This window comes from Condylostylus longicornis, unplaced genomic scaffold (assembly GCF_029603195.1).
Source record: "Condylostylus longicornis isolate FDR11 unplaced genomic scaffold, ASM2960319v2 ptg000044l, whole genome shotgun sequence".
Lineage (NCBI taxonomy): Eukaryota > Metazoa > Arthropoda > Insecta > Diptera > Dolichopodidae > Condylostylus > Condylostylus longicornis.
The window spans coordinates 1,669,958-1,681,948 of NW_026578013.1; the positions used below are offsets into that span (position 1 = coordinate 1,669,958).

Here is an 11,991-nt window from a genome sequence, read left to right on the forward strand (position 1 = left end):
TTTTAATTTTTAAATTTTATTAAAAGAAATCACATGAAAAGCTCATAAAAATTATATGAATAATTTTGTGATAATAAAAAAAATTTTTAATTGACAATTAAGAACAAAATGTTCTTGACTTCAAAATATAAAATTTAAATAATACACAAGGGAAATAATAAATTTTAAAGGTTAAGAATTTAATCTCATAATTAGAAAACTTAATTACCATATAATTAATTAATTATTTAATATGAAAAGGGGTCAAATCTATACACTTATGCTAAGGGTTTATCTATGGCAATTACATTTTATTGTAACAAAGGAATTTTTATTGGAACTTTTTAGCACAATTACCGTTAATCCTTTTATATAACAGCTGCATTATTAACAGAAATTAGGTTACCTATAAATATTATAGTAAAATATGATTTATAGGAACGGTTGCAAATGAAATACTTAATTGTTTGTACACAAATACAAACCATCGAAATTTTAGTTCAAATAAATTATAAAATTTAATTTAATAGAACTGTCTGTTAAAAGTTATAGTAAAAAATTTTACAGCGAGAGAGAATATTTATTCAAAATTAATAAAAATAGTGCATTATAGTGCATTAAAACGAATTGCAGTTAAAATTTTCAAGTCCCATATAAATTATTTTTCTAAATCTATATTTTTGCCTGAAATAAAGCATATAAAAGAGTAATAACCTCATTATACATAATATATATTTGCTCTAGAGCTAACGATATTTGTAAAACTCTATTCGTAAATAAATTCTTAATCAAACCTTCAAATAAATTCGTACTTTCAATTTAATTATAGAATACGACAATACTTGTAAAACTCAATTTTTAAAGAAATATTTAATTAACCCTTTGACGCATAATATTAAGGAATTGTATTATCCAATTTTATTATAGAATAAAGGGGTTGTATTATCTGATCTCATTTTCGGTATATTTCGATTAAAAATAAATATTTTCAGATAAAACCTTACAGACATTTTTCAAGGGAATAAAATGAAAAATGTCTGTGTTCAGCGTTAAATTTAAGTTAGTACGAATTTAAAACAATTACTTATTATAAGAATTTTATTTAAAAAGGATAAGCATCTAGTATCATTTTCGAATTTTCCAACCAAATTTTTGTTAAATATAAAATTTCAAGTTATCATGCTTATAAACCTGAAGTGCCATTTTATATACTTGTATGTCTGATTTTGATGAACAAAACAATTAAGTCAAATAATAATAACAATAAATTAGTGTTAACAAAAAATAATGCAAGAATTTTGCTATACTTTAAAATATTCTAAATTTGTATCACCAACAAATTGTGGTTAAACATAATAACTTGAAAAGCAAAGAATCAAATTCAGTATTAAATTACCATTTTTAAATTTTTTTTTTTTTAAATTCAAATATGTATGTGTGTATGAGTAATCAAAACTCTTAATAACAATGTTTTTAACTACATACTATGCTCCAATATTTTCTTAAAATATTTTATATGAGATACGTATACAAAGTAGCCTTAAGTGTGTATAACAATATCTAAAGGCAATAGGTCAATAGAATTTTTCATATACTCTTTATATATGTATGTATAACATGTATAAATTATTTATCTATTATTGTTCGTACAATATTTATGCATATATAAAAATATTCTTAGGAAATAAAAAGAAAAAGAAGAAAGCAAAAATTATAACAAATTCGTATCACACAACAATTATCATAATGCCCATATATGTTAAACATGTTACATGATTAGTAAAATTTTAAAATCCTTTTTGCGCTAACTAACTGGAACTACCAGTCTTGAGGCAATTTAATATCCATATGAAAAAATTTTTCTTCTTATTTTTCCATTATAACAATAAATATAAAGCAAAACAGAAAAAAAATCTTGTTAAACTTGAATATTAGATTCTTAGTAAAGAAAAAGAAAATTATCAAAAAAAAAAAAAAAACAAGAAAGTGAGTTTTTTTATTTGGTTTACCAAGATATTTTTGTCTTAAATTGAAGCAATTTCTATTAGAACGTACTTATATACAATCTTGGACCAAATAATATTTTTGTTAAAAAACAAAAACAAGGAACAAAGAAAAATTGCTTAAAAAATTCAATATTGGGTCTAATTTTTTTTTTAATTCTGGTTGAATAATTTTTACACTATCGAGTTGATTGTAAATTTTATTGTTTTTTGCTCTTACTAGGAAACTAAAACTGAACGTAACTTTTAAAAGCAATCACGCACCTGAAATGAACAATATTGGATCATATACATGTTATGTGTATGTATGTAGTTTTATAAAATATATATTTACACATTTTATTTTTAGCATATTTTTTGTTTGTTTCAGTTTTTGTAATACACACAAAAGCATACGACGGTTCCAATAATAGTTTTGGAACTGCGCACCTGAATTAAATACGAGTATATTACTTAAATAAATTATTTTTATTCTTTTTGTTTTTCATTTCAGATACAAACAATTAATTGGTTTTCATATCTTACGTAATATTAACAAAGGCAGTCGAAAAAATACGGCAAGACAGTAACCCAAAAAAAAAAGCAAAGCTAGCAACAAACAATGTACGTATATATAAAAAAAATAATAATAAAGAAAATAAAAGTTATTGAAATCTAAGAAATTTTTGTAAAAAAAAATGAAAACTTGTAGATATACAAAATGTATGTATCCGGATAAAAATCAAATAAGAAGAAGGAAGGACGACAAGAGTGAATGAGTAGAGGTAAAGTAAATAATTTATTTAATTGTTCCGACCGAATTTGAAATCGAAATCAAATTGAAAAATCAAATTAATTTTAAACAAATATAATATAGACTAATAATATACGTTATACACATATAAAAGATATATATACACATACACAATAATAATCACGATAGACCGAAATATAAATAAAAGATAGATATTAATTTTTGTTTTTGTGATGTGCCTTGAAAAAATGTCGTATTACGTTATAGAGGAATAATAAAAATTTTTAATTATAAATATTTATAAGCTTGACATTACGTAAAAAGGACGGGCCATGGAAAATTTAAGGAAATGTAAGAGTCTTATTTTGTATGTAATTTTTTACTCATCGAATAAAATAAGAAAATTGCTGAATACGATGTAATTTTGAAGTATGAAAAATCGTGCTTCTCTTTTCTCAAAATTATGATGAGTAAAAATAAATGAGGATCATGAGTATTCTGTTTTAGTCAGGCTCATGACTTTTTCTGATTTCATACAAATTTGATAAGATTTTGATGTGTTAATGTCCTAGAATTTTTTTAAGTTGAAAAATTATAGCCCCATTTTTTCGTTAAACAAAATCTTTACATTCTAATTCAAAATGTTTAAATTTCGCTGTAAATGTGTTAAATAATTTGGTTACTTATTAAATTCTTGTATAATATAACAGATTTTAATTCAAAAAAAAAAGTTATAAATCAAAATTTTGAGCCAAAATATTACAAATAAAAAATTTTAATTTCAAATCAAATATATATTTTTGGTGATCAAATTAAAAATTAGAGTAAATTAAGAAGTATTTTTTAATTATTAAGAAAAAATGAGAGAAGGGGTTGAATTAATGGCAAATCTAGATACATACTAAGTTAAAAAGTAAACGCATAATAGTACTTTAAGGTCTCCACTAATTAAACAAGCTAAAGTTAACCTATGTCTATCATTTATCAAATTGTCAATTAAAATATTTTGTCAAAACAAGAAGTGCATTGTGCATACAAAAAAATTTATTAATATTTTATAAACTTTCATTGACAAAGAAATTGTGAATAATTTGCACAGTTTAATTAGGAATTTGTTGCATGTATAGGTTTTCTTGTAATTTCATACTTAAAAACGATATTTATTATAAGAGATTTAAAGAGAATTTTATGAGTCAATTTAATTTAAATTTTTGACGTGATTAATCTCAAATTACAATACAAAAGTTCTATTCGTTTACAAGGACAAATGTGTATAAATATGTAATCGATTTTTTTGAATAATTAAGAGAAAAAAATGTTAATTTGGAATTAGTTCATGGCACCCATATTTATTAAAATGAATTTAATACAATTATAAAGATCGATTAAGCACAAATTCAATTTCGTTTATCGTTTTACGATCTTCATAAATAACAATAAAGTGAACTAATTTTTTTTTTTATAATTTTTTCTTTGTGTTTCTTTTGGATAAAGCTGTTGAGTGTTGTGTTCATTCATTCGCTAAATTTAATGCTTTTATTTGTAAATCAAAATTGGCAAAAATTAATTACGAGAATATTAAATTTCGTAAGTTTTTTTGTTTTTTCTGTTTATTGAATTTTTTCTATTATACGTTCCATGTATGTTAAAATTTTTAATTTTTCTTTTCTTTTATAATATTGCAGAGAAAGTAAAAAGAAATCGTAACACGTTAAGGTAAGAAAATTATTAAAAAATGCTTTGAATATTGCATGTATCAATTATGTTTTAAAAAATTAAAATTATTTGTTTAGTTTTTTTTTTCAATGAAAGCTACAAGACACATATTTTCGTATATTGTCTAAGTATATAATGAATGTTCTTTCACTAACATTGAGAATCAATATTTTAAAATGGAAAGTAAAAGGAAAATTTAATTAAAATTTAAAAATATAAGAAGCGTAACTAATATTACTTAAGTATAGAAAAGGAAATTATATAATTTAATTGTATTCGATTTTTGTTTTTTTTTTTTTACTGTATATAATAAATACTGACCTCCACCAGCTAGTGTAGCACCTGGTAAATGCTTTGAGCTACTACTGTTATTGTTATTTATATTTGTATTAATATTATTACTGTTATTGCTATTATGTCCATTGCCAGTATTCGTTGTTGAATTTGGCATTGGACCCATAACACCATATTTGATTGGTTTAAAATGAAAAAATGATGGTGAATATCCCGAACCTGCTCTTGATAATGAACTAAATTGTTCTTCACGATCTTCAACATATAATCCTTCTTTTCCCATTGCTGCTAATTGTCTTCCTTTTGGCATAAACATAACTAAAAATACTGTAGCTGATGTTGCTATTAAACCGAATGCAGTACATGCATCTTTATGACGATCAGCTACAGCTAAACCGCATAATGTCCAACCTAACCATATTGGTATTGAGCCACCGATTGCTAAACCAATATATGTTGCTTCACGATAATTATCACGTATACCACGTGATTTAATTGCAAGTACGGCAACAAATACAATTAAAAAAAATATATAAATTAATGATAATAATAATTCGGAAAATTGTGTTTTACATAGTGGTACTAATGTACCATGTAAACGATGTTGTATATCTGTTGCACCTATTAACATTGAAAATTTATTTGTTCCACCTAATTGAGCACCATATGGTACATTTAAACTGTGAATTTCTGGTGGTTGTGTTACTAACCATTGTGCACCAATTGCAACTTGTATTAGAACAGCAAATAATAATAATAATCCTTGATATGGTGCTGGTAAATAAACACCACCATTTAAACTAATTAGAAATACACATTTAACTAATAATGCTGCAAATACTAATGCATATGCAACACCAACACCAAATCTAATTGTTGCACAAGAAATAACTGATGGTGTTGCTGTTAATATAGCACCTAAACCGGAGCACGCAAATAATCCTAATAAGAGCATTTGTCCTAAAAACAAATGTCTTCTTGATGGTGAAGTTCTCCATGCTTTAAATAATACAAAAATTTCGAATGCAGCCATCATAGTCATTGATAATGATGCCATAACTAAAACTGGTATTACCCATGCTTCTTTACGTAAACCAGTTAAATTAACTGTACTATATATTGTAGGTGGTGTTGCTAAATTACCACCAGAAAATGAATTATTTGGTGGTGGTGTTCTAGATGCTAAAATTAATACTGGTCGTGCAGTTATTGGTTGTCCTGTCCTAGATGGTGAATGTAATTTTGATCTATGATTACGATCTAATGTACCAGATGATGATGATCCAGATAAAGATGATGGATTCGATGTTGGTATAATAAAAAATTCTGTTGACATTTCAATTAAACGATCTGCTTTTGAAACATTCGATTGATTTAATTCATTATCAATTTTATGATATTGTGAAAATTTTTCCTTATTATTGTTATTATCATTTTTATTATTATTGTAATTAGCAATTCCACTATTAAATTCTTGAATTAATAAATGCTCCTGTTGTTGTATATATTCATCAGTGTATAGATCTTTTTGTTTCTGTTGATTTTGATAATAATTATTATATTGGTGATGTTCTTGTTGATTATTATTATTATTATTATTTAACTGACGCGGCTCATGTAATTGCAATATACCTTGCTTCTGAGAATGTTGTCGTTGATTAACCGGTATATCAACATTATCACTACCATTGTATATTAAAGATTCAATAATATAATTTTTAGTATCTATATTATCTTTTGTTGCCGATAGCATATAATTATTTTTAAAATTTTGATTTTTTATATATTGATTATTATTATTATTATGATTTGTATCAGATGTTGTACTATTTATGAAATTATTAAATTGCAATTCACTATAATCATTATTATTTAATAAATCACTGTAATTTAATTTAATATGATTATTTTCTAAAAATTGATTATTATTATTTACACTATTAATATTATTATTATTATTATTATTAAAACTAATCAATGTAGACTGATTGTAAATACTAGAACTAGATAATATTGAATTTTGTTGTTTTGATTTTAACGGTAATAAACGATCACCGAATCTTAATTGCTGTTGATTATGATTTATAGTTATATTGTTATTATTTATGTTTAATACTGTATCACCGTTACAACGATTACAATTAAATAATATTATAAATAATAATATTTTTAATATATTAAAATTATTTTTTAATTTTTTTCGAAAATTATTATTTTCAATAAAAATTGAATTAATTTTTTGAAAAAAATTCAACTCTGAATAACTGTTATTTTCCTTTTTATAAATTTTATTTATAAAATGAATTTTACAATTTTCCGTCGTCAGCTCAAATGCCGACCGTCTTGGCTGACGGGCCATACCTAACTGAATTTTATATAAAAATTATTTTTAAATTTCATTATAATAATGCGCGCCGCACTGTATGCTATTAAACTATAAATTTTAATAAAGCAGAACCCAAAAAATTAATGAAAAAGAAGAAAAAGAAACAACAAGATAAGAAAAACCAAAAAAAAACTTCTTAATAAAAGTAAAGAAGTAAATAAAGCAAAAGATAACAAGAACGAACTCTTAATACAATATTGCTACTCGTATGCCAGTAAAATATAAAAAAAACTGTAAAAGTAAAATCAATTTATTCAGCCAGCACTTATTCGTTTTATTGTTTCTCACATTTTCTGCTATTTCGGAGTGTTTTACTGTGATGTGAGCAATATACTGTTAAAAAACCAGAAAAAAATTTATTTGTACAATAGAAAATGAAAATAAAAACAAAAACGAATGAGCGACCAAAGAGAAACGGATAAGAAAAAAAAATTATTTTCTTTTTGTGTTATTTTTAAATCAAAAACTTGTGCACGAGCTACATATGCATTGTCATCTTTATAGTCATGCTGTGAAATAATACACGTAAAAACTTTTAAAATCTAATTTACCATGCTTTAACATTATTAAAAACAAGAAAATTGCAAGAGTTGCAATGAAAAAATAATAAAAATGAAAAAATTAAATAAAAACGTTGCTGTGGTACTGCTATGAGTACTGCTATGAGTTTAAGAGAAAATAAGAAATGAGAGGTGATACAATGGAACAAAAAAATTGAAATTGAAAATGTTGAAAATATTGAAAGTGTGAGAAAACATTGAAGACATTTTTAGGTAAACTTTCGTGTACGTAGACTTTTTAGTACGTATTGTTTCGCTTATACCATAATAACATAAGATTCGGGTTGCTTCTCTTGCTATGTAAATAGAGTTTTTCTGTTCATTCAATTTGCATTCAACTATTTTTTCCCCTTTTTCAATTCTCATTCAATCTTTCAATATTTTCATATAAAAAAGAAGAGAACTGGTACTGGCAAGTGGTGTAGTGTTCTAATGTAATATAATTTTTTCATATTGTTGAACATTTTGTAGTTTATTGTTTTTGTTTTTTTTTTTATTTTAATAACCGATACTCTTCTAATATTCAATAATAATTGGAAAGAAAGTTTGTTTAAAGAATAACAATTAGATTGTATTAGATAATTGAGTGGTTAACATTTATTGCTTTTGATTAGAGAAAATGCATAAGTATATAAGGAATAAGATATTTAGTAAGCGTTTTTTAAGTTAAAAATGCAAGAAAAATAAAAACAATAGAAAAGTAGAATCAAAGATATCGTAACATTCAGTTTTCGGAATTTTCAATTGAATACTCGCATGTACCATGAAATCATTTCAGTTCTGGTTTTTTTACTTTATTTATTATGAATTTTTTTCTTAAGGCTTTTAATTTAAAATAGAAATACTTATTATCTTGGAAAGTTTCTTGGGAAATAAGTGCATATAAACAATAGTTAAAGAAGTACCTACGACTTTTTTAACACTTTTAGTATTCAATTGAAAAATCTGCATATTAAGATGGAAAATAATTATTTAGGATTATAAATTGATGCATATGGATGTGTGTATGTGTTTCAATTCAAGAACATCCAATATAGTCTAAAAATACGTTGTTCAATATTTATTAATTTTTTAAAGTTTGGTATTTAATTGAAAATTCAGCCTAAAATGATTGGAATTTAAGCTGAATTATATGGTAGAATTGCTAAATATCATAAAATATAAAATTTTGATTTAAATATTTAAAATAATAATTTCTTATTAGATGAGTAATTAAGAAGGGAAACTGGCAATTTTTAAGTTGAGTAAACTTAAAATTAAAAAAAATTTTTTAACAAATAAAACTCTTTTAAATTATACTAGGTAATGCAATGTTTTGAACGAGTATTAGCAATATTATGTATAACAAAAACAAATGTAGTTTACCTGTAATCTGAGTACAGTAGTCATGATCCAGTTCTCTTTTACCAAATTTTTAAGCAAATTTTTAAGGTAAAGTAAAAACGACAGGTAAAAATTCTTCTACACATTAAAATTTATCAAAAACCATAAAGCTATTATAATAATAATTACAGTCTTAATCTTATTCAAGTCATTGTGTTATCACCTCCAAATAAAATATTAAATTTCAAAGAAAGTGGTTGACTCTTTGCCTTCATATGCTCAAGAATGTAAAAACGACCCGCGAAAAGGTCTAAACCGAACATGAGATACACAAAACGACCGACAGATCGACATCTCTCAAAAAATAGTTTATTTACTTTTCTCTACTATGGAGAAGTGCATTAATTCCCAGTGAAAACTCGATATGCGAAATTTGGCGTCAAACTCTTATTGTACGCAAAGCGATGGATAAAAATTAAGAATTACGACTTAAGAATTTAAATTGCATTTAAAAATATAAGGCCATTCCACAATTATGCAAGATATCTGCGATGTATCTAGTTAAAATTTCACTACATTTATGTTCGTAAACAATATTGCATATTCTTAATCCGATTTGTTTTATTAAGAAAGTGAAATTTCTATAAGTTGTGCAGTTATATACAGCAATTAAATCATATGTTTTATTTTTATAGAATTGTCATATGAAATATATTGCATATCCTTCACATTATACTTTTGCATTTTGTGCTGTAATTGCATTCATTCTCAGCAATATCCAATTTTATTAAGAGCAAAATTTAATTAATTGTAAAAGGATCATTTACAATAGGACGTGTGTCATAATAAGAACTTGCGATTATAATGATATTGACTAAAATTTTATATGGATTGGCAACGCTATAAATTATAATAAATATGATAGCAGAACACATAACAAATTAATATACTTTTAATATGAACAATGAAATTATAAAAATTTTTTGTTAAAATTACAATAATTTTTCTTGCTATTTACTTTAATACTTTGTAATACTATCGTTTTTCCTTGTTGTTTTATCTTAATCCTACATAATTTTATTTTTAAATTCGATAAACTAACAACACATAAATAATATCGTATATAATAATATTTAAATAATGTAATTGAGAAGCTCCTTGATTTTTTTTTTGTAATAATTATCCTTAAAATATCTTATCAGAAAAATGTCATAATGTATACCAATATTAATGTCAGAATTCAAGGATTACTTGCTCATAATATCAATATATCATATTAAATAATTGTATATATATATGTATATGTGTGTAAATGTTGTAATGTCGTTCATTGTATGTCATTAGAACTTATAATAATAATATACGAGTTTTACAAGAAGATTTTGTAATTTTTATTCTTATTTTTTTTTTTTTTGCCGTCATTTTTAATATTTGTAATTTTTTTCCAATTTTTTTTTTTTATCTGTACAATTTTTACATTTTCAAGATTTTATTTTTCTTGTTTTTATTTTATCATTAACAACAGCTTCTGACGATCTTCTATATAGATATAAAGAGTTGAGGTATAAATGAGAAGAGATGAAGAAGAAGAAGACTTTATCACTTTACTATTATTTGTTGCTATTGCTAAATTGCTGCAACCTTTTTTTTTCTTTTGTTATTGTAATTTGTGCTCTTTTTCCTCCTTGCATCACAAAACAAAAAAAAAAAAACACAAAAAAAAAGGAAAATTTAAGCAACAAATACACAATATGCGTTGTCATTTTTTTAAAAGACAACACACTCCATCAAATTAGTTGGTTAACAAAAAAAAACAAAAAAAAAAGTAAAAATATTAAGAAATTCGAACAAAAAAAAAGAAAAATTTTTTTTTTATTTGTAAGCCTCCATAAAAGGTCCAGCAGATTTTACCTGTTAAAGGTAAAGGTAAACTTAAACTTCTATGCTCATAAACCATTTTCGCATCTTCCTCTCTCTCTCTTTCTCATAGTATGGTGTAATTTTTATTATTTTTTTTTTTGTTTAATTTTTTTTTCTTCTCATTTTGAATTATAAGTTTTTAATTGTGTTCCCCTTTGATGAAAAACTGAATGGATGTGTCATTCATTGGTATTATACAAAACTTGCCATTGACTTAAACATTCAAGGACGACTCGTTTTTTTTTTTAATATAACAAAAAGATAACATATTGTTATATGATTATTACTTTTTTTGTTGCTATTATTGTTGTTGTTGTATGCCATTTTGTGTGTGTTTTTGTTGTTATTTTCCTTTTTTTTTTTTTTGGTTTTTTGCGCGCTATGCTGTCATTTATGATTTCAAGGTAATATATTGACAAATATACATTATACATATCATATACATATATACAAATTTCTATACAGATCTTGTAAAATCTTCTATGTATATAAGGTGTCCCGTATGATATGTATGTGTTTCATATTGGTGTTTTTAAGATAATACACGCTCTATTAATTATTTGCAGGTTTAATTGTTATTTCATACAAATTCCTAGTAAACCATTAAATATTGCTGGCCAAACAAGCTCATAAATAGAACAGAAACTTAAAAGGGAATATATATTGTAAAGGGTTCAGTTCTTATTTGTAGACCTTACCAACGCATAGCTAATATATTAAGAATTATACTGCGATAGAACAAAAAAAATAATATTACTAATAGAAACGATTATTTGCATCAATAATATTAAAACTGTCAAAACTGAGACTATTTTATGTTATGTACAAAAGCTGCATTAAAGTAGGAATGAATATTTTTGCTGTGTATGGCAGAAGTTCAAATTTAAACAGACTGTTACGTGCAGTACAATAAAATAAACCGGTTGCGATTGCAGTTCTAACATAGAATTGTAGATTTGAACTTTTCTATACTCTCTCGAGTATGTGTTAACATTTTTTTTGGCTCTTCTTTTTTTGAAAGAATTTAAAATAACATTTTTTATATGATCGTAATTTTTTTAATAATTTCATATGAAA

At 24.2% G+C, this 11,991-nt stretch overlaps 1 protein-coding gene across 1 annotated transcript in view; it reads right to left on the reverse strand.

Annotated features, from left to right (window-relative positions):
• LOC129610380 (uncharacterized) overlaps nt 1-10,951 on the reverse strand; it is a 71,566-nt gene extending 60,615 nt beyond the window's left edge. The window contains exons 1-3 of the mRNA XM_055522947.1: nt 10,906-10,951; nt 6,711-6,840; nt 4,753-6,551 (exon numbers count right to left, since the gene is read on the reverse strand). Of these exons, the coding sequence (XP_055378922.1) occupies nt 4,753-6,551; nt 6,711-6,840; nt 10,906-10,951 (1,975 nt within the window). The remainder of the gene's footprint in view (nt 1-4,752; nt 6,552-6,710; nt 6,841-10,905) is intronic.
• Nucleotides 10,952-11,991: the final 1,040 nt, after the last annotated feature.